The following is a 23,269-nucleotide window of genomic DNA, read 5'->3' as shown; positions in this document are numbered from 1 at the left end:
CTGGAGCTTCAGTTGCCCCATGTATAACGAGGGGATAAAATCACCTACCTTACAGTGCTGTGGTAGTTACAAGCAGTGTCATGGGCGTGAGGCATCCAGCACATAGTAGGTGTCTGATGGATGAGAGTTGTTACTCTTATTACAAATGCCAGGCTGTCAGAAGAGGTTGGGTCCATTTTGTTGTTAGGCTGAGTGTGCCCAATGAAGACTGGGAAGGTGGGATTGAGCCTTGGGGAGACGTGGTGCTGTTAGCACCGTGCATTGTACACTTGCTGTTGGGCACACAAGTAATAATTAGTAACCTGATCTTATTTTATTTTTCAACTTGCAGCGTATTTTGGGACCTTTACTGTGCAGCTCCTGAAAGGCGAGACACTTGTGAACATTCGAGTGAAGCAAAAGCCTTTCATGATTACGTGAGTAACAAATTTTTAATCCTGGCGATAATTGCAGGGTTGGATAACTTGAACTTCGTTAGTACCAAAAGCAAATACAGAGCCAACTGGCAGTGGTCTTTGTTTTCTCCTTGCCTTTCTTTTTGTCCTGCCCACCTCCCTGCTGCCCTCGCCCCGTACTCTCCTCCAGCAGCGGTCTAACTTGGTGAATGGTATTTCATAATGTTATAATTATGCAGGAGAGTGTAGATACCTATCTGGAGAATTAAATGGTGTTATGCGGGGCTCAACCATGTGGGGTTTATGTTCTGATTGGGCAGTCACCTGGGAGGATGGTGGGGCTTGAGCCTCTTTGGTGCTGGTTTATGAAGAAGTTGACCACAACCAAGAAAAATGAAAAGTAACTATGAAACTTGTGTTTTGGAGTAGAAGGTGTGTTTGAGTGAGAATTTGGTGAAATAGATTCTTAGGTTACTTTCCAGGGAGGGATCTTCCAAATTATGTTTTTTGGAGGGGGGTGCATGTGTCTGTTTATGGGGGGGGGCTTGTGTTGTCCATTAAGACAGTGTGTACTTTGAGGTCCTTGGCTGGTCCATAAACCTGTGTTGAAAATGTTCTTGTGAGGATAGTTTGATCACGTTGTAGTGCTTTCTACTCTATCATTCATTCTCCCTGGATGAGTTTCTTAAGATTGTAAGAGAGGTGTCTGTCACATGTCCATATCCCACCAAGGTCCCCTTAAAAAAAAAAAAATTGGACTACAGTTGGGGTGGAGTCGGACTTATGATCAGATGAAACAGGTTAGGATCTTCTGCGGGGGGATGGAAGGGGAAGTGTCCGAAGATCTTCCCAGCCTCCTTTGCTTCCTGTTGGTCTTGTAGAAGGTTAAGTGTGTGTGTGTGCCTGTATGTGTGCACACACATGTGCACTTAAGGGGTCATTTACTGGATTTTGCACTTCTGCATGAGGTGGGAAGAAATGGTCCCAAAGCTCTAGGGCATGGAAGTTGGTTTTTCGAATGTCATCAGAGCCCACCCACTTGGCTGGGCCATCTGCATCCCCTGCGTGCAGTTTGAAACTGGCCTGGGAGATCAGAACCCATTTTGGTTGAGTTTCACAACTGGTCAGATCCCATGCCACAAGTATCTTTCTGGTGAAAATTTCTCCTTGTAATATGAGGACTTAAGAGACTTCCCCTGGGGGCTCCCTGGTTTTGAGAACATTCAGTGCGATGAAATTTTGCTATGACTGTAAGGTTAATACCCTTGGAGTGGAATGCTGAGGAAATTGACCAGTTCTTGTGCCCTCTCCAGGGTTGAAAAAGAGAAGCTGCTGAACGGTACTTATAGCCTGGTGAACTTTTAGTAGTACAAGGTGAGAGGGCTGGTTCACTTGTGATGTGGTTCTTCTGGGAAAATCGGTGGTGATGATCACAGGGTTTCCTGGCGTAGAGGCTAAGAGTTACATTAGCCATATAAAAATAGTTGGTGAATTTGACTTTTCTACCTAGTAAAAATCGTGTGTGTGTGTGTGTGTGTGTTTTAACCTGTGGATGGCCAATTCCTGTGTGGCCTGTATCTGACAGCTATGCAAAATGGTTTCATTTTAGAGTGGGGCGGGGGACGTACCTATTTCCAGTCACTCTTGATATAGGATGTCTGTGCTATCTTTCAGAGAAGTTAATAATTTTTAACTAAGTTTGGCTCTCTAGTACATAACGTGAGACTCTCTTTGGCAATTTGTGGTTTGGTCTGCCATCTTGGAACAGTATGGTGGTAGTGAAAGTTTACATGGGTTTTCTTTCAGTAATTTGCTGAGGAAGGGCAGCAGACTTGTGTAGAGATTGCTGAGGTTGGTGTAGACATTTAGAAGAAGCTACCAAGAGCTGAAATCACAGTGACTGAGGCCCAGGATTCACAGATCTTGGGATCAAAACCCTTTCTCCTGGATTGGGATCCACTTGGTGTCGTGGCCTGAGAGTCAGGTCATGTGAAAGGAGGGATGGAGTGATGAATGGGGATGGGGAGGGAACGTCTCTATTGTGAAGGAGTTAAGCGGGGTGAGTATTGAGTTGCAGGGGTGAAGGAGAAGCAATGGGAAAATGAAAAAATATTTAAGAAAATGAAAAGGAACCCTCTTTTTCTCTTTGTTCTCCGCAAATTTTCATGTGTTCTCTCCATTCTCATGGCTACTATCTTGTTCACCCTCATCTTTCTTGCTAGAGTTATTGCTGAAGCCTCTTTGGATTCCCTTCCTTTTGTCTGGGGTGAATGCCTCTCTTATCCGTCACATCCTGTCCACTTTTCAGCTTCTTTGTGGAGGACTTTGGTGATAGTTTGCTGTACACTCTGATCACTCCTTCATCTCAGTGGCTATACAAACCACCTGTACAAACCTTTGTTGGTGGCTTTCCATGTGCTGGGCCCCTGTGCTGGGCACTCTAGGTTCAGGCTCTCATTTCAAGCTGCCGGGGCCCTGGGAGAGAAGACATGTTGCTAACTCCATTTCGCAGATGAAGAAACTGAGACACAGAGAGGTTGTCATAGTTGTAAGAATTAGGATCCAAACTCAGGTCATAACTGACTCCAGAATCTGTGTTCCTAACACTGCCGAGACTTGGCCGCACAGGTCCATGGCAAATGTCACCCGTTTGCACCTACTCCTGCTAACTTCTCATTCAGGTTTGTCTTTCTAACCACAGCTTATTCATTTTTTCCATGCCAGAGACGATTCATCTAAGAGCTATTCATTCCTGTAGCTCCCACAATACCTTGCACATAGTAGGCACGCATGCTAAATGAATGAAGGTATTAAGGAACTATGGGTAAGAAAAAATACTCATTTTTGGGCATTTTGGTAATTTGGATAGCGAGTAGAATATTGGAAGATGTTCTTTTAGTGACTCGTTTTTGCTCGGTCATCTTGAGCCAGGTGATTTTAATGTGGGTTGACTAGTTACCTTAAATCCTTTTTCGAAGATAAAGTGGAGTGTAAACAAGAGCACGCGGTAACTGGCCTTCTGTTTTCAATCAAGGAGATTCAGAGGTTCTCACGGTTTGTCTGTGCAGCTCATATATACCCGCCTGGGCCTCAGTGGGTAGTGGGTAGTGAGCGTGTGTGGGGCATGGGTGAGGAGGGACTCCTGTGGGGCTGGGAGGGTCCTCATCCGGGAAGATCCTGGTCTCAGCTCTCCTAGAGAAATGAATTTGTGTCCCTGGCCAGTGGTCTCCCCTTCCTGGTGGTGGGTCAGTTCGAGCCAGGCTACAGGGCCGGGAATGAAGCAGGTGACTCGGCGGTGGGAGAGGGGGTTTAAATTTTCTCTGAATTGGTGAGTTTTTATTTGAGTCACAGTCTATTTTCCTCCACACACCTGGAAACTTCAGTTTGCTTGGCTCATTGTGTATAAGCCGGAGCGCCCTGATGTTGACCACACGTAATGAAGAGCGATGCAGGGTTTGGTACCCAGGATGTACTTTTCTGAGAAATTGGTTTACCTGAAGTCAGAAGAGCCCAGAGGCCATGGGAAGAGGCTCGCAGGGACCCTGCCTGTGGTTTCCTTGCTGTTGCCCAGAGGCCATGGGAAGAGGCTCGCAGGGACCCTGCCTGTGTTTTCCTTGCTGTTCCCCTCCGGCCAGGGCAGAGGTTCTCTGGTGAAGCCCTTGGGTTCTCTTAGATGCTGATGTCTGTCTGGTCCTGGCCTTATGTGGAGTGGACAGTCCCTCCTACTAGCTCAGTGCCTCTGAGTTGAAGGTGCTAGAGAGCAGTGACCCTCACATTGCTGTACTTTTCAAAACGCTTTTTCAGTAATGGTTGTGGTTTGGCTTCACAGCTGTCTGTTGGTCAGGTTTTATTATTTAATCTCACTCCCATTTTACAGATGAAGAAACTGAGGCCTAGAGTTTCGATGGCTTGTCTGAGGGCATGTAGCCAGGAGGTGGCAGAGCTGGGACTAGACCCCATTCTTCCAAATTCCACCTCTGAGCTTTTGACAACCCTCATTTGATACAGAATTCCTGCAAAACAGAGGGAAGATATTATCATTTGACCCAAAGTGTGCCCAGGTATAGTCACTGAAGAAATAAATTTAGCAGAGAATTAAACTGAAGCCCCCTGAGAGGTGAACTGCAGAGTCACTGGCAGAGGTGGGACCTGGCCTCTGAGAAGGGAGTTTGTTATGGTGCGGTGGCTCTTTTGGCAGGGAAAATGTGAGAAAAGCTATGGCCTTACCTTCCAGAAAACGCGTGTGTCCCCACTGGGGAGACTTTGTACATGATTTCAGGAGGTTCATGGCTGCTGTCCCCTCTGTGATCCCCAGTGAAGAATGTGGGGTGCCAAGTGGATGTGGAGTCCCATGACCTTGGCGAGTCGTGGGCCTGTTTCCCTGCTCTGAAGACCTGCGGTCCCTTTCAGGTCAGCCTCAGTGGGGCTGGCTCTCTTACCCCTGTGCTCCCCCCAGCAGGACTCAGCTGACCCCCCTCCACTCCCAGCTGTGAGCCTGTGTCTCCAGGCGGGTTGGTTAAAGTCAGAAAGCACCCCAGAGTCCTGGGCGTGGATGGGAGCTGAGGTATTTGTGGCTCTGTGGCAGGGGTCCAGCGTCCTTGGTGGGTTTGAAATAGCAAAGTGATATTTGAGAGGGCTCTCCTTGGATGTGCCGAGCTAAGGTTCCTGCCAGGCGGGGAGCGTCCCCGCCTGCCAGAACCCTTTGGGGGCAGGGGTGTGAGAGGGTGGCAGCGTGGGCAGGAGCGGGAGAAGGCCGCAGCTGGGCTCTGAGGAGCTGGGGGTGTGTTCTCCCCCGCGATAAGCTGCTCTAGCTATCTGCCCAGAGGTCCTGGCAAGTGTACGGCGTTGCCTTTGGCTCTGACCCTTGGCACCCTTGTGTGGCAGATTATAAAAACAAAACATACACACGGTTGTTTCCCCCCAGCCCCCCATTGGAGCTCAGACTGTGTGTTGTGGCCTTTCTTCGGGCTCCCACCCTGTTTGCTGCAGCTCCTCTTAACCCCCGAGGCTGCCAGCCTCCTCTATCGGTAGCTAATTAAACACTAAATGAGTAACTGGAATTGCTTTTTGCCAGAACCCGGGCAGTGTGGCCATCTTAATGGGTTTCAAGTGGCTGCAAGACCCCAAATTGCAAATCCTTGCCCTTTATTTCAAGGCGGGAGGTGGGGCGGGGGGAGCAGGGGGGACCCAAACAAAGTTTTTGGCAGTGGTCACTTCATTTGAACTCTAAGACCAGCCGTGCGCTCCAGTCTGTGCATAATGCCATCTTTGTTAGCTAAGCCTTTGCAGACTTGGACCAAGAGTTAGCTGTGTGCCATTCACTGCTCTGAGGGAGCCGGGAGACACCCAGCTCGATTTTCCAAGGCAAGCTGCTTCTGTAGTTGGGACCTCGGGCCAGAGCCTCCTCGCCCCTTCTCTTGACCTTCCCGCCTCTGTGGGTGAGTGTGTGTGTGTGAGCTTAAGAGGGAGCGGTGGAGGGGAGGTGTGTGTGCTTGAGGGCCTGTCAGCCAAGATAACAGAAATGTTACACTAGCTGTAGCCTTTATAATAGTGTCTGGGGTTTAGAGTATTTAGAAAAATTAATCTTTTTTAGCTTGGTAATAATTCTGACCACGGCACAAGTGCATTAGACGATTCACATAAACTTCTTTAATACATGTTGCTGGGAGCTTACAGCAAATAGACAATAATGATTGTTTGTTTTTGATTCGCCAGGGTAATGGGGTTTTTTGTAGCCTTGGCAAGATGAGTTTTGGGAATGTTTCTCTCTCATGTTATGCTTTTTTCTCCCCCTTGGGCCCTGAATCCTGTGGATTTTGAAGGGTTTGGGTTCTGACTGGAGGCTGGGATGCACACCTGAGTTCCAATTCCTGCTCTGTCATTTCCTGGCTGGGTGGACTTTTGGAGCCTTGGTTTCGCCATCTGTAAAATGGGGAAATGGTGAATCCTTCATGGGTTTGTTGTGAGGGTTAAGTAGGATTATATATGTAAAATGGTTGTCTCTCTGTGGCCAGTGCTGCTTGGTGAGTTTGTTTCCTTTTTTTTTTTTTTTTTGCGGTACTCGGGCCTCTCACTGTCGTGGCCTCTCCCGTTGTGGAGCGTAGGCTCAGCGGCCATGGCTCATGGGCCCAGCCGCTCCGTGGCATGTGGGATCCTCCCGGAATGGGGCACGAACCCATGTCCCCTGCATCGGCAGGTGGACTCTCAAGCACTGCACCACCAGGAAAGCCCTCCTTTCTTTTTATATCCCCAAAGTTTCCCCCAGAACCTTTTAATATGATGGAGATAACAGCATGTTTTTCTGGAAGAGCAAGTTGACCCTAGGGAACTGGATACATTAATTTCCCGATGATGCCCTCTGGTGCCTGGGCTCCTCTGATGTGTCATGGAGTCCTCCCCCAAATACCAGTGTCTTGTCTCCCCACCCCCTCAGACCCCTGCCAGGGCCAGAGCAGGCGGTCGTGGCATAGGCTGGCACTGATAAGTGCTCCCCTGAGACGTCTGTGCCCCTTATCTGTGTCGGACAGAGTGGTCCTGTCCCACTCCCGTGTGTGGCTGCCGCGTTGCTGAATGGGAAGAGCATGCAGCTTGGCACGTGCAGAAACCTAGATGCAGATTTCGGCTTCACACCCCTTGTCAGCTGCGGGGGGCCGCCACTTTTCAAGGTCTGTTCTCTTGGCTGTAAGGTGGGCACAAGGGTCATACTTGCTCAGCCCACTGGGGGGGTAACTGTGAGAAAGGCATGGAAAACTGTCCAGGGAAGGTTACCTGTGTGGGGCAGTGCTGTGTCAATGTTTGCAGGGATGACCAGCCTCGAAAGCCCCGCAGTTAGGGTCTTGTCTTTGTCCTCTTTTTTTTGCGCGGTACGTGGGCCTCTCACTGTTGTGGCCTCTCCCGTTACGGAGCACAGGCTCCAGACGCGCAGGCTCAGCGGCCATGGCTCACAGGCTTAGTTGCTCCGCGGCATGTGGGATCCTCCCGGACCAGGGAACGAACCTGTGTCCTTTGCTTCGGCAGGTGGACTCTCAACCACTGTGCCACAGGGAAGCCCTCTTTGTCCTCTTTGGTACATACGTTGCCCTGGCTGGCCTCGGGCCTCACTTGACCTTTGGATTGAGTGAGGAGTCCCTAAAAGGGCCCTTAAGGAGAAGGTGAGGAAGGGGTGTGTCAGCCATTGCAGGTCCACGGGAAGCTGGTTCTGGGTGCCCGAGGCCTTGGTCAGCTGGCCCCCAGACCGGGAGCAGAAGACACTGCCAAGTTTTGAGGTGTTGATTCAGTCCAATTACTGAGTGCCCGCTCTGCTCCGTGTCCAGTGGAGGAGACAGATGCTGCCCAGGATGCGCTCGTGTGCTTAAAAGGCCTTCTCTTTGGAGAGCCCAGGATGCAGAACATCACGACTGGTCGTGGGAGTAGGTAAACAGCCCCATTCCCATGTGGTGGCCGGGAAAGGTATTTAATGTAGTGTGTGTAGGTAGCAGGGTGGCAGGTGGTAGAATTGGAGGTCACGTCTTACAAGGAGGTACCCTGAGGCCCAGAGGGGAAAGATGCCCCACCCGAAGTCATCAGTAGGACTCAAACCTGTAAACCGTATCAGATTCCATAACTCTTTCCTTTGCCCTATGCTGTCTTGCTGCACTTACAAGCTGTGTGAACTTGGGTACCTTAATTAACCTCTCTGTGCTTCAGTTTCCTCAGGTGGAAAATGGGGTTAATAAAGTATACCTGCCTCATGAGGTTGTTACAAGGATTAAATGAGTTTATGTACGTACACACACATTAAACACACACACACATGTGCACACACACAATACATATTGTGTCTGGTACAGCATAAGTGCCATAAACGTGTGCTATTTTTTTTTTTTTTGGCCATGCCACGCGCTTGCAGGATCTCAGTTCCCTGACGAGGGACTGAACCTGGGCCACGGCAGTGAGAGCACCGAATCCTAACCAGTAGACCACCAGGGAACCCCCTGTGCTCTCATTCTTATTATCTCATTTCAGGCCTGGTATGAGTCCTGGCTTTCTGATGGCCGAAAGCGGGGGCAGCAGCGGAATGATGCTGGCGTGAGAGGTGTGCTCCTGGGATACGTGACCCATCTGTTGGTTGATTAGCACTCTGGACCCCTGGGTTTGAATCCACCTTCTTCAAGCAGCCGCGAGTGACTGGGGGTGGGGTTCATAAATGCAGCCTCCAAACCAGCCCCGCTGCTCGTGAGGATGAAGTGCCGACGCGTGGACGCTCCTGGCCAGCACTGGCCTGTGGTGTTCAGCCAGTGTCCGTTTCCTACTCTTGTAGCCGTTTCCCTTGCTCTGGGAACTGGAACTTCCCTAGGCCCCTCTGACCTGTCCCTGGTGTTTCTCCTTGGTACTTAAGATGGATTTTTTGCTCCAGCCCTGCTGTAGAGCACATGCCAACCTGGAATGTGGCTGCCTCTACCAGGCCTTCCAGGACCACCCCTAGGGGAACACCCACCTTTTCTTCTGTCTTCCCCCTGGGAGCTTTGTGACTTTTACTCATTTGCTATTTGCTGCCTGGAAGTAGAGTGATGGGGGTCAAGGTTGTATCTCTTCCTCTCCCTCTTCTAGACTGAAAGCTCCTGAGGGCAGAAGCTCTTATCTCCACCCCCTTTATGCTGCCCCTGCTCCTGGGGCCTGTTGCAGAGTTTTGAGTAAATCCTGAGGGTGGTGAGCTAGGCTCTGGGCCTTGAGAAGTGAGAAGGGTTTGATCCCTGCCCAGGGATCAAGTATGTTAAATATGCGTTTTAATGGAGATGGACACGTGGTGAATGGTAACTGTGAGTCATGACCCGTTAGTGCTTTGTGAAATCAACTTAGTGGGTCACGAACTGGCAATTACAAAAAAAAAAAAGAAACTCTGGGCCTTCCCTGGCGGTCCAGTGGTTAAGACTCCGCACGTCCACTGCAGGGGGCACAGGTTCGACCCCTGGTCAGAGAATTAAGATCCTGCATGCCGAGCAGAGCAGCGCAACCAAAAAAATCAAATCAAAACAAAAAAAGAAACTCTGTATCGCAGAGTAAACATAAGCATTGTTTCGGGAAACTTCTGTTTTCAGCAATTTATGGGTGCCTATAAATAAACATGTATCCTGGGTTTTCAATGTAAAATTTGCCTTGTTGTGGGTCTCAGTCTAAACTTTTTTTTTTTCTTTTTTTTGCGGTACGCGGACCTCTCACTGTTGTGGCCTCTCTCGTTGCGGAGCACAGGCTCCGGACGTGCAGGTTCAGCGGCCACAGCTCACGGGCCCAGCCACTCCGCGGCATGTGGGATCCTCCCGGACCGGGGCACAAACCCGCACCCCCTGCATCAGCAGGTGGACTCCCAACCACTGTGCCACCAGGGAAGCCCTCAGTCTAAACTTTGAAAGCCGCTTACCCAGAAAAGGCTGAAGTTGAATCTTGGGTGTTATAGGCTGTGTGACTTTGTCCAAGTGGCAAGCGATTGCTGACCTCAGTTTCCTGATGGGTAATAAGGAGAGAGTCATTCCCACCTCTGAGGGTTCTTGGGAGAATTGATTCCCTGCCTTGCTTCCAGGTGGTGCCTGGTGGTTCCTGGGGACCTTTGCCTTTCGTTTTTGCTGCCATATTTTTAAGTTCATGGAGCCTGTGAGAGGTGCCCAGCAGATGCTTGCTGAGTGCTGAACAAGCAGTGGCTCCCACTTGAAGTCTGTCGCTTGTTTCTGCTGGGTGGCAGCTCCCTCTGCCTGTCTGCAGTTGAGGTGGCGGCAGGGGCGTGGGTAGTGGTGGTGGTCTCCAGCCCCTTGTGGTGGTGGTTGTCTGAACATCTGCAGGGCTCAGACTCTGGTCGCAGCAAGAATCTTGAGAACAGGTCTCAGGGCATCCTGTCTGACCCAGGTTGGCCCAGCTTTCAAAATTCCCTGTCCCCTCCTGGTGACAGCTGTTTGCACAGCTCCGAGGCAGGCTTTGTGTCCCCCGCTCTTTGTGTGTTTGGGTGAAGCGCCTGACATTTCACTTCTGTTTTACAGTCCTCTGACCTTAAGAAGCACAGCTGCTCCCTGGGGCCCCCGTCTGAGGCTTTCCTCTGATCCTTCTCTCCCAGTCACAAAAGGCTGTTTGAGAGAACAGGCTCTAGGGTGGCAGCCCTCCCCACTGCCCGGGATGCTGGCTGCAGCTTTGCGAGTTCTTGGGATGGACAGAGTGTGGCTTTGCACACTGGCCCAGGATAGCAGTCTGCTGGTGGGCAGTTATTCCTGTGAGCCTGCTGCATGCATGGCCCTGTGCTGGTTGGTGATGGGACTAAGGCAGTGTCATGGACAGCACAGAGGATTTGGACTTGGATAACCGGGGTTCAGGTTCTGATTCTTCCAGGTGGCCTTGGGTAAGTCATTTGGCTTCTCTGAGGCTTGGTTTATCTGTGATAACAAATGATGTGAAACAAGGCTTGGTTTTGTTTTTTTTTTGCCTCTCAAGATTTTCTTTGAAGCCAGGTGAGAGCATATAAGAATGGTTTGTAAACTGTGGTTTATTTCAAATGTGAACAAATCATCAAATCATAGAACGTATATCAAGAAAGAGCCTCTCGATTTACAGAGGGGGAAACTGAAGCTTGGGGTAGAGTGGTAGCAAATCTGTGACTGGATGGGCCCCTGATCCCTGTGGCAGCCACTGACTTTAGAAAACCTGCACCTGGGAGGTTGGCGCCTGGGTCTGCCTCTGTGCCCTTCGGTAGGAGTTTGCAGCTTTCTTTGGGAGATGTCGTGGGCTTCACGTGGCTTTGGCCGTGCGGCCAGTGCTGAGGGGGCAGACGGCCCAGTGGGCAGGCCTGGTGCCGGGTGTGTGCATGCGGCCGCTCTGTTCTGCTGTCTTTTAGAAGGCTTCCAGGAGAAAATGTTATCCTCTCTCTGGAGGCCCTTCCTCTTGGCAGTGCCCACTGGTGTTACACGAGCGGTTCTGGCCACAGCTCTGGGCGCAGGTTTCCCTGCGGGTCTCCGGGCTGCGGAGCCACTTCAAAAGGGGATTTTACAGCATGACAGGGAATTTCAGCCACCGTGTTATCTCCGAATTGGCCAATTGATGGTTTCAGCAGAGCATTTCAGCATCGGGGAAGCCAATACAATTTGAGTTAGTCGTGATGGCTGCCACTTTAAATACCAGAGTGACTTTCCGTCAGCGGGCTGACGCGCAGCACAGGGCATCGCAGAAAACCTGATCACGGGAGCGCTTCAGTCGATTCTGACCCCAAGCTACGGAAAATGAACTTAAACGTAGTGGGCTGTCGACACATACTTTCTTCAGCATTGTCTTGCTAGCAGCATCTTTGTCAAAGGGAACTGGAAGGGAAGAGAGCAGGTACAGATCACGTGTTTGCCTGTGGCCTCACCCGATTTGAGCGAAGATCTTCCAGGGGGTGTGAGCCGCTGGGAGTCGGGGTGGTGGTTTCCTGGTGAGGGATGAGTTACTAAACTACAGCGTCGTGGTTTAATAATGATGACTCTCTAGTGAAGAAAACTCGTGTTTAGTGAGCACTTACTATGTGCCAAGTTTTTATTTTTTTTTAAGTGTTCTTATTCTCACCCTATTCAGACTGGGTAGGGGACAGGACATTCCTCCCATTTCATGAAGGAAGAACTGATAACAACAAACAATAATTGAGTGCTAACTGTATGTCAGGCACCTTTCTAAGTGCTTTGGGTTTTATCTCATGTTGTCCTCAAAGCAGCCCCATGGGTCAAGTTCTGTTTTTTGGGGTTTTTTCCTTTTAATTATTATTATTATTGTTTTTGGCCGTGTTGCGTGGCATGAGGGATTTTAGTTCCGCGACCAGGGATCGAACCTGTGTCCCCTGCAGTGGAAGCACGGGGTCCTCACCCCTGGACCGCCAGGGAAGTCCCTAAGTTCTGTTTTTTTTTCCTATTTTGTAGAAAAGGGAACTGAGGCAATAGAGGGATTTGGGAATGTTGAAGGTGTACTTAAACTAAAGTGCTCTGCACTGCTCTACTGTGCTGTTTCCCTAAGAGTTAATACCAGATTTGGCATCTTTGCTGCTTAAGTAATTGGTGACCCACTGCACAGCCCTGGTGGGTATAGGTGGCAGGACTAGGTGGGAGCGGTCCCAAGGGGGCAGATGACCTGAAGCCCTGTCTGTGGGTCGTGTGGTTCCTTATCAGTGCTGTGCTTCCCAGAGGCAGAGGGGCTGGGCGGGTTTTCAGTGACCTCACCCAGGAAGGAGATATTTTGCTTCAGGCTCATCATATACCTTAAGGAAGAGTTTCCCCATCTCTTCACTTTTAAGGCTCCCTTTTATTAATCCCCTACCACCCTGTGTGGACTCCATGCTTGACAATATTTCATTTACAAATAGATTATATACATTGTGACCATTAATTTTACTGAAGATATAGGAAAAACAAGAGCTATATAGTTGCTGATTAGAGCATTTCATCAGCTCAGAAAAAATTGGGAATTTGGGATTTATTTCAGTTGAGGTAGACCCGATTTTGGTGTTGAATTAAAAAAAATATATATCAGCCCGACTCCAGAGTCCGTGAAGCTTTTGAGAGACCTGGCTGGAGTCCTCAGGCTGGGAACCTCTGACTTAACGTCTGTGCTTCCCCCACCTACCTAGCAGTGTAGGTGGCTCCTTCTAGCTGTGTTCTAGAATGGCCAGAGTTGGGCTCTGGTGGAAGAAAGGCCCTCATGTTCTCCCCTGAGAGTCAGGAGGGTCAGAGGTCAGAGTTTGCTCTTAGGTCCATCTACCAAAGTTAGGCAAGGCTTCCCTGTGAGGAAGCATGTGGGTTGGAAAATGGACACCACAGGTGTAAGCTCCTGGGTGGAGAGCTCCCACTTCTGGAGGGTGCTCCAGAGCCCCCACCCCTACACTCAAGTACCATGTTCCCTGCTGTTCTGAGCTGGCATCCAGTGGAGGAGATGGATGACTGGACTGTGAGTCCAGAAATCGTTCTTCTCAACCAAGCTCCCCCACTTATTAGCTGTAACCTTTGAGTGGCCATTGTCTTCTTTCTGGGCCTCAGTTTCCCCATTTGTAGCATGGGGACAGGGAGGGATACAGAAGCGATTTCTGATGTAGCAGTGACCAGCCTTTATTGTACACTTACCCTGGGCTAGGCGCCGTGCATGGGCATGCCATCTAGTCCTATAACTCTACAAGGCAGGGGCTGTTTTTATCCCACTCCTTGGATGAGTAAACTTGAGGCTCCAAGAAGTGAAGTCATTAGCCTTGGTTATGAAGTCATTAAATAACGGAGCACAATTTGAACCCAGGGTCCCATTCCTAGTCTTTGAGCCACACCGTTATTTTAATAAACTTTAGGATGACTTTGAGAGATGAGGAACCTTGGGGAAAAAGAAATGTTCTTAGAAAGAATTGAATCATTTCTGTAGAAACCCGTAAACATGTGTCTTTAAAAAAAAAAAAAAAAAGATGTTAGTGACAGTTTGCTTCCCAGTGAGATGAATGCAGATAAACCTATTTTGACTGTTAACTTATTTTGTTGCTTAAAAGCCAGTGACATGTAGCGTTGAATTTGTTTTTCTTCACAGCATTTAAGTGTTTGCCCCTTCTTGAGTGACGTGTGTGAATCTGGGAATTGCCTGTACTTTGGGGATCGAGGCCGCTGCTCGCACTTCAGGATTTTGCCTTAAGAGGGGCGACTCGGGGGAGGATTTGTGCGGGCGCAGGGTGGAGCTGAGAAGTGGCTTCCCAGCCACGCGCTTAGCTGAGTTTCAGGGTGCTGTTGGAGCCAGAGCTCACTCCGAAGTTGGGGTCACGGTGGAGAGCTGATCGCAGGAGTCTCTGTGACTAGAAGCCTAAATATTTATTCTGTTCTGTCCCTAATGAAAACAAATTGTCAACAGTTGTTCAGTAACTGACTAAATTAAAATCTGTAATTAGTCAATTGGATTAAAGAGTTGGCACAACCTGATTGTATCATGCTGGTTAGGTTATTAAGAGAAAGGGTGTGATTTTTAATTACTGAATGCTAATTTTGACAGTTTCAAAGAGAAACAGACGTGTTTCTCCCCCCTTTTCCTAATTTTGAATGGTTTGGAAAGTAAAGACACTCGATGTGTAAATTATGTTTTTTTGAAGGAAAATAATCCGAGAAGGCCCTTCTGTAGAGTAGAGGGATTTTAGTTAAGAGGCCACATTGGATTTGGTTGAAAGGGTTAGTTGGAAATCCTTCCTTTCTTGAAGGAAGGATGGCCCAGTGTTTGGCAGCTTTGCTTTTGCTTTGAATGAGAAGTTGGATTTCACATTCAAGCAATTCAGTCATTGAGTTAGAGTTCTTTTTAGTGTCTCTCCTAGTCTCTCACCTAAAGGGGGTTTTCTGACCAGTGTCCTGGAGGCGAGAGGCAATAGGAGACAGAATCCAGTGAGGACACTACTGTGTGTATGAAGCACAGTGGGACCGCAGAGACACCACCAGCACATGTGAATAACATCATCAGACTTTTTATAAAGTACTTTCTGATATGCTGAGCAACCCAGTGGGAGGGACAGGAGGAATGAAAGTTCTTACTGCTCTCCTTTACAACTGAGGCAAGTTGAGAGCTGGGGCAGGAGGTGCCCAGGTGTGGAGGGTCCAGGCGGGAATGGGCTGGGGGCTGGTGGGGGAGGAGGGTTGCCAGCAGACAGGCAGGAAGGAAATTCTGTTAGGTAGTGGTTGGGGACAGACAGAGGCCAGAGAGGAGAGGGGCTTCTTGCCGGGGAGGAAGATGGAATCAGAAAGTAGGGCCTGTTTATGGATTTCAGGGTACAGAAAGCCAGCCAGAGAGTTGAGGACGAATTGGGTAGGGCAGTTTTAAAATGGAGCAAGCCCTTCTTCTGTTTTGTTGTTCTGGGGGAATGCTGTGTTGTTGCCTCCGCTGTGAGGCTGGAATATGGGTTGTAAGCAGCCTCGGAACTGGGAGTGAGGTCTGAGCCGCTTCCAGCCACAGACCCCAATGTACAGCCTGGATCCCCTCATTTGCAGAGGGGCCGTCCCTTCTCCCCCGCTACCCCCCAGCTCCTGGGAGTTCACGACATGGTCTGCTCTGTAAGGTGCTAGGCCCGTGGGTCGTGTAAATTGGAGAACCTCAAGTCTCAGAGGAGGTCTAGGGATCACTGCAGGAAGGCCACCCAGCCCTTGCTTCTCCTTCCCCAAGTTCTGGGGTCAGCAAGAGGTTAACCTCGGCCACTGGGCTGCCAGCTCCTTGCAGCCCTTTGGTCAACCTCCTCGTCCTGGGGAAAGCCGCCCTAGACCCTGTGCGTCCAGGAGCCACACGAGTGGTGTCATCGGTGTTGAAGCACAGGCTCGACTTTCTGCTGGCTGGGTTTTCCATGATCCTTTTTGGAAGCACCAGTTAAAATGGCCTTTTTCAAGCACCAGTTTTCAAGATTTAGTATTAGAGCTGCTAGTGATCTAGAATGAGTCATTTTTTCTCTTTGTTTTTAAAGGAAGCAATTTTGCTTTTTGTGTCTGATGGATATATGGCAGGGATGCTGGGAACCAGGGTGCAGAGAACTGGGTGAAGCCACCTGGGTTCAAATCCCTACCTGGGCCTTTACCACAGTGTGACCTGTGCCAGTTGCTTTACTTCTGAGCCTCAGTGTCCTCATCTGTAAAATGGAGATTGCACTCAACTTGGAGTACTGTTTTGTGGCAGTGGTGCAGAGTGCCCTAGAAGATGCCCGGTAAGTATTTCTGGAATGCCTGAATGAGAGACTGAAAGGTAGCCAGGGTTCTTGGGAAGGTATTCCTTCTTAGGGAGCTGTGCTGGGTATGTTTAGACGCATGAGTAAATGAGAGGAACAGAATAAAAAGCAGGAAGTATTTACAAGTGGTGGATTGGTGTGTGTTCTGAATTTGGAATTTCTCTATCAGACTCAGGATCCACAGCCAAGGTTAAAGAGGTGGGGTGTGTGTGTGTGTATGTGTGTGTGTATGTGTGTGTGTGTGTGTGTGTGTGTGTGTGTGTGTGTGTATGTATGGGGGAGTGGATTGTAGCAAATAGAAGAAAGGAAGTGACAGTGCTGGGAGAGAGTTTATTTTAAAAGCTTCCCCACTGATAGATTTGTAGCTCTGGGTAAAGAGGGAAGCTTGTAAAACTTGATTCATTTTCTTCCCAAGGTCTGTTTTTGGTGGGGACTGGGGGTGAGGATGGAGCTTCCAAGTGCTTTTAAGTTAGAAGTGTTTGTGTGTTTCCAGTGCATAGCATGTGTAGGGCCAAGAGCCGTGTTCTCACCCCTGCTCCCTGCCCCCAGACCATCTTTCCCTTCGCGGAACGGAGTGCTGGTTGCGGGGCTGTGCTCTGGTCTCATCTAGGGATGAGCGAGGACTTCCTGCACTTGCGATGACTTCCTACTTCCTTCCTGGCCTACGCTGTCCAGAACAGATCGGATTCGCTCTTTTCTTTGGATTAGGAAGCATGCCCTCCCGCTTCCCTGCCCAGGCCTGCTCTGGAGACATGGACGGGCAGCTGGGGTGACCATTAGACAGTGAGGAGCTAGGGTGTGTCCTGAACTGTAGGTCTGTGTGAGCTGTTCAGGAATGAGAACCTCCTGCTCCCAAGAAGCCACTGCAGAAATGGAAAGGTGGTCAGCAGGGAGAGCTGAGGAGTTGGTGGACCTTGTATGTTGGAAAAAAAATTTGGGTAGTTTGGAATGTTTCTGTGTTTGAAAATAAAAATTTTGACTGTGTATTTCTGTCATTAGGGTGGAGTGTGAACCCTAAGACTTAGATACAAAATGTTGCCAGGCTATAGTTAAGGAAAGGAAGGGCCAGGCTACCTACCTCAGGGCCTTTGCACAGGCATTCTCCCTGCTTGGAGCACCTCTCTCCATTCTCTCTCTCCCTGGGGGATACCTATTCATTGTTCATGTCTCAGTTTAGACATCACCTGTTTTTTTTTTTTGTTTTTTTTTTTAATATTTATTTGGTTGAGCTTGGGTGTCAGTTGCAGCAGGTAGGCTCCTTAGTTTCGGCACATGGGCTCCTTAGTTGTGGCATGCAAACTCTTATTTGCGGCATGCGTGTGGGATCTAGTTCCCTGACCAGGGATCGAACCTGGGCCCCCCTGCATTGGGAGCGTGGAGTCTTTTTTTTTTTTTTAAGTCTTTATTGGAGTATTACTGCTTTACAATGTTGTGTTACTTTCTGTCGTACAACAAGTGAATCAGCTCTAAGTATACATGTATCCCCATATGCTCTCCCTCTTGAGCCTCCCTCCCATCCTCCCTACCCCACCCCTCTAGGTTGTCACAAAGCGTCGAGCTGATCTCCCTGTGCTACACGGCTGCTTCCCACTAGCCATCCATTTTACATTTGGTAGTGTATATATGTCAGTGCTACTCTCTCACTTCGTCCCAGCTTCCTCTTCCCCCCATGTCCTCAAGTCTGTTCTCTACATCTGCGTCTTTGTTCTTACCCTGCCACTAGGTTCATCAGAACCATTTTTTTTAGATTCCATATATGTGCGTTAGCGTATGGTATTTGTTTTTTGGGAGCGTAGAGTCTTATCCACTGCGCCAGCAGGGAAGTCCCTGACATCACCTAACTTTAAGAAAATTCTCACAATCATCTTTGAGCCCATGGGCTAGGACCTATAAACTTGGGGGCTTGACACCTGCTGGCTTGATACCCAGTTCATATTTGTGGACTGGAAGAGTGACCAGGAAGAACCCCCACCTCCCAGGGCCCTGTCTCTGTGTTTGAACGGCTCCCTGAAGCCTCAGTGCCCTCAGAACATGTCCAAGTGTGGCTGCCTGCTTTGAGCCCTGGCCTTGGCATTTGCCTTTCTTTCTTTTTGGCCACACCGTGTGGCATGCGGCATCTTAGTTCCCCGACCAGGAATCAAACCCGTGCCTCCTGCATTGGGAACGTGGAGTCTTAACCACTGGACTGCCAGCGAAGTCCCTGCCTGTGTTTTCTGAAATAGGTTTTTGACGTTGATGGAGCCTTAGACGTGAAGTGTCCTCAGAGATGTGTGCAAAAATGACCAGTATTGAATTATCCCAACTTTTGCCAACTTCTGAGGCTTCTCAGACTGAAAGCCCTGTGACTCTTCTCTTGCCCAGTTTTTGCATTTTGTGAAGAGGATTGAGGAGTGGGTGGGCAGGGGTGTGGTCTGGAATCCTGAATGGTGTTACTCAGCTGGAGTCTTAGAGGGATGTTAACCTCAGATGATGGGAAACAGCCTGGTTCTGATTCCTCTAACTCCCCCTGCTTATCTGTGCAGGAATATTTTGATTTGACCCCCTGTAATTCAGGGTTGGTGGCGATTTTATCAGCCCACACAAGTCTACAGTTGACCTTTGCATTATCTGAGAAGACTTGTGTTTGGAGGATAAACAAGATTCCAGGGGGCGGCTCAAGACTTGGGCTGTGGTTTTTTGTGCAGCAGCAGTGTGGCTTCTAATTGCGAGTGGCTCCTATCTGTGCTTCGGAGAAGCTCTTGGCCACACCTTGTCAGGGGCGGGGTGGGGGGAGTGCTTCTTTGGTTCCGAGCTGGCCATTCAGGCTTTTCCTAGGACATGAAATGCTCACTCCCTTTAAATCACCCCTTTCTAGTAAGGCTATCGTAATGATATCAGTTCAGGAGAACACTTTATGCAGAATTCACTGAGGGGTCAGTGCACATACTTGTTTTTCCCAGGTATTCATCCGGTCAATCTAGTCTTTCCTTTGAATATCTGGTGCCCCTGAGATGTGGCTCCAGACAAAAGGACATGGGCAAATTCTTTGTCCTCAGAGAGCTTACAGACTATTCTTGCCTTTTATCTGGGGCTCATGTGTTTTAAGATGCTAACCGAGCATCTTTAAATGGGAGACATATCCTGCAGGTTCAGATGGGCTTTTCCCCCAGGAAGGCACCGGAATGCATTCTAGCCTCCCCTCGGCTGCCGCTGCTGCCCCCAACCGGAAAACAGCCGGGTCGCCCTTGTCTCCACCTGCCCCAGCCCCCTGTGTCGTGCCGGCCGGCTCTGATTTTTGGACTGGTCGCTTGAAGATAACTTGAGTGTTTGCTTCTTTGTCTGTAAAGTGATGGTAAAGGATACCTTTGTGGTCCTGGTGTCTAGTGTGTGGCTCCACGGAGCCAAGCCATCCAGGACCTTGTCAAGGTGTGGCTAAGAGATTGGAGAAAGTGATGATTTGATTGTACCTTGGAGACGGGAGAGGAGTCGGAGTAAAAATGTTCATGTACGGCTGTTACTCTAGTGAAAATTTTTTAAGAATTGGTTGCTGGAAACACAGATCCACAAGGACATAAACTAAAAGAATGAAGGGTACGCTGGTTTTAAGGAAGCTTTCAGGGGTCTACATTCTCTCCAACCTGAGTTAAATTTCCTAGGTTTTACCAAAAACACAATCCCTCTCCTTGCGGTTGGGGGCTGGGCATTGCAGCCAGGCCCAGGCCACCTCTGAGGCACAGGTGCCTGCCACAGTGCCACCCTTTCCGGTGGGTGAGTCAGTGAGTTTATCCTAGAATATCCCGCTCTGGGGAGGGCCAGGGTCACGGGCTGGGGCCACTCTGGGCCGCCGTTTCTCAGGAAGCCGTGTTGGCCCCATCCAGAACTGCCTCTCAGACTTGAGATACACATGGCTTCTTTCCTACTCCCTTTTTTCTTCCTGAAAATGTTTTTTAACTCGGAGCATTGTGTCACCGCAGAGTTCTTTTCACGAGGACAAAAGCTGGTTCTGATCCAGAGCCGACTGTGGCCTGATCCTTGGTCTGATTACTTGGCGGGGCAGTTGCTGGGGCTTGACCAGGGTGTAAATGGGACTCAGCATTGGGCCGGTGGGTGGGGAGAGGTGAGGAGGAACCGTGGGGAGGAGCTGCTGTGACAGTGAAGGGAAGGGTCGGGGGAGGGGTGATTTAGCCTGTCCAGGCCACAGACAGCGCCACTCCCCTCCAGAACAGCAGCATCTGCTGCTCTGGGTGAGGATCTGACCCTGACCCTGACGCAGGGAGCCATGGCCACCACCAGCTTGGCCGTCCAGCCCAGCCCCAGACCAGACCACACAGGAGGGAGGAACCTGGAGCAGCTCTCCCAGCCTCTCTCTGGTGGATTGGCCCGGCTGTCTTCTTCCTCTTCTGGGTACAGGCTCTACTACTCCTCAAGCCCCATTGTCCCCACTGTGAGCCTAGGAGTGTCCCTCCCCAGGCCCCAACAAATGCGTGAGCCCCCAGTGCCTGGCGCACAGTCGGTACTCATAAAAGTCTTGGTTTAAAACAGCGTGCGTGAAGGACTTGATGCATTATGAGTGATGGTCTTTTGGGAGGGCGGGGACCGTACTGCCACGTGTCGTGCCTGGTGCATCGCAGGTCCTCCACTCTTTGGGTGAATGGAGTGGTGTCCAGAGAAGCAGGGCTCTGGCGTGGGCAGCAGCATGGAGGGAAGGAGCCAAGCTTGTTTGCATAGGAAGGCTGTGGTCTCTGGAGGGGGCTGCTCCAGTGGCTCCTGGCTCTCTCCTCCTGTCCCTCCAGACAGCCTCCTGGCCTCACCCTTTTAACGGCCCCTTGGTTGGCTGGTTGGCTTGACCTCAGTGTGGATGTCAGATCTGCTTTGTTAATGTAAAATGCGGGGGCGTCCTGTCTCTCCCTTACTAAAATCAAAATCAAACCCAAATTGAAATAAAACAAATCAGGAGCTGCAAGGAAGACAGCCCCGAGGTTTCCCTGACTGTGGCACTGAGAGCCAGACAATCAGGGTCTTTCTGGTCTGACCTTGCCCGCGTTTCAGATTTTGCCATCTTTATTGCAGACCTCGCCTTGGTGCTTGGCACGTTCACCGTCACTACAGATTAATCATTACAACCTCCCAGTGAGGTAGGCAGTGGTGTAAAGGGGAAAAACCCCAAAGGACCGAGCACGTGGGATTTAAGAAAGCATCTGAGGGTGCAGAGGGGCCCCGGTGTGTGTTGCTGGTGAAAGCCTCCGCAGACTAGAAAAGCCGGCACCTTGCTCCTGCCATCTTGCTCCTGTAGAGAGTATCACGTCTGTCACTGGCTGACACTTTGAGGGTTTTTCTTTTCTCCAAATAAATAATTCTTTGTCTCTCTTCAGGGTGGCAGATCAGGGCTGGAGAGAGGCAGCCGATCAAAGGCAGCCTTGCTGACTTTGAACAAGTGGGCTGAGGAGGGGGTCTGGACAGGGCGGGGAGGGGGACGATGACGAGGAAAGCCAACACACTGCAGAGGCAGGAGGAGTGACACCTGAAGCCACCACCTCCTAAAACCTGTGATCATGCGTTTCTTGCCTAGGGATGTGTGAGTGAAATACTAGGCTCAGTGGAGAGTTCCTTCCTCAGAGGAGAAAGCGGGCTCCCTTTTCCTGTCCCTTTGTCTCTTGTCGCCTTTGTCCCAGCCCTCCAGCTCTGAGGCCTCCCCTCCCCCCCCAACCAGGTTCCTTCCTTTGTGCCCCCGCCACTCACCAGCGAAACTTAACTCGGGCCTCCAGCCCGCCTGAGGCCCCTGCCTCCTCTGCTCCCCATGAAACAAAAGTAGCTGGTAGGTCCTGGCCTGGCTGTCATCACGAGGACTCAGAGGAGCCAGGCAGGGGCCTTGGCCCCCAAAGGTGGTGGTTAGTTTTGAAGGTTGCCACTGGCTGTTGGCAGCCCCTTCGGAGGGAGCAGTGTTACTGGGGGCACCTGCTGCCCTAGTTAGGGCGGTCTGGGGCTGCAGCTGTAGCTGGGGGACCCTCCTCCCTGGTGAAGCCCCTCTTTCTCCTGCTCTGAGTGGTCTTGGGCCTTTTCACTCATGAGTTCTGTGTGCAGCCCCTAGAAATAAGGACATGCTGAACTCTTAAAAGAGCCAAACCTACACTTCTGGGTACGGAAACACCCACCTTTGTTAAAAGATTGTGTTAATCATCTTTAAGCAAGCGTTAGCAATCACCTGGGGGGGGTTAAGCAAAGATTGGGGGAGAAGAACAACGTTGGGGAAAAACTATCCATTAACTTAATTTGCTGAGTATATGGGAAAGGATGGGCTTGATTTCATTTTTCATGATGAAAATGGGAACTTCAGCGCTTGGTTTCTAACCTGATGGCTTCCTGGGTGGTGTGGCCCAGCGCAGGAGAGAGAGAGGGGCCTGAGGCCTGCAGAGGGGGTCGCTGCAGTCTGTGTGCATCTGTGATGCAGAGCAGAACTGTGGCTGGTCGGTGTGGCTTCGTTGTTGCTGGTGTGGTTCTCCCTACTTAGAATGTTGGAGTTCCTAATTTAATTACACATGTTTAAAATATGTCCTAGCAGGTAATGCGTAAATTTAGAAATATTGTATTCTGCCCTCAACTTGCATAAAAAGTATTTTTCTAAGTTTTCACATGCATTTTTGGCATCAGTATCCTAAATGTTGTCACCACAGCCACTTTTTATCTTCTGACCCACCTTTCTAATGTGTATCATCCACACTCCATCTAAGTTGTTTGAGATAATGTGTTTTCAAATTTACTTATGATTTCTGTCGCTAGGAATTTTATCCGAAAGCCATAGGGACTCGTGATAAAGTTTAGACAGTTGAATTTGTAAGATTTCTCTCCTAAGTTTCTATTGCTAGAAATGCTTCAGCAGATAGGAGACCCCAGTTCTGATGCTGGAGGGTGAGAGGGGGGCACCCTTCCTGAGCATCCCTGTGTGACCCTGCTATTTCTCTGAGCCTCAGCGTCCTCCTCTGTAAAAAACAGAGGATAACAGTGCCTAAGGCTCGCTTCTCAGGGTTAAGTACGTGAGGAACGCAGAACAGTGAGTGCCCTGTATACAGCAAGCACTCAGCAGACGCATCGTTGGAGGTTGGACTGGTTGGAGCACTCTGGCCCTTCTGGTTTGTAGAGTGACTTTGAGGGCTTATCAGGCGAGGCCTGGGGGCAGCCCTTGTGGGGAAAGCCAGATGGA

The 23,269-nt window shown here is 49.9% G+C and overlaps 1 protein-coding gene across 31 annotated transcripts in view; it reads left to right on the top strand.

Moving 5' to 3' along the window:
- SSBP3 (single stranded DNA binding protein 3) overlaps positions 1–23,269 on the top strand; it is a 163,203-nt gene that overhangs the window by 3,767 nt on the left and 136,167 nt on the right. For 28 of the 31 annotated variants that reach the window (XM_065877686.1, XM_065877751.1, XM_065877858.1 and 25 more), the window contains exon 4: positions 332–416. The exons of the other annotated variants lie outside the window; for them this stretch is intronic. In XM_065877686.1, coding sequence (XP_065733758.1) covers positions 332–416 — 85 coding nt within the window. The remainder of the gene's footprint in view (positions 1–331; positions 417–23,269) is intronic. 31 annotated transcript variants of the gene reach the window in all.

This window comes from Phocoena phocoena, chromosome 1 (assembly GCF_963924675.1).
Source record: "Phocoena phocoena chromosome 1, mPhoPho1.1, whole genome shotgun sequence".
Classification (NCBI taxonomy): domain Eukaryota; kingdom Metazoa; phylum Chordata; class Mammalia; order Artiodactyla; family Phocoenidae; genus Phocoena; species Phocoena phocoena.
Note: the sequence above shows the minus strand (reverse complement) of the source record. Positions and strands in the feature narration are given on the sequence as shown.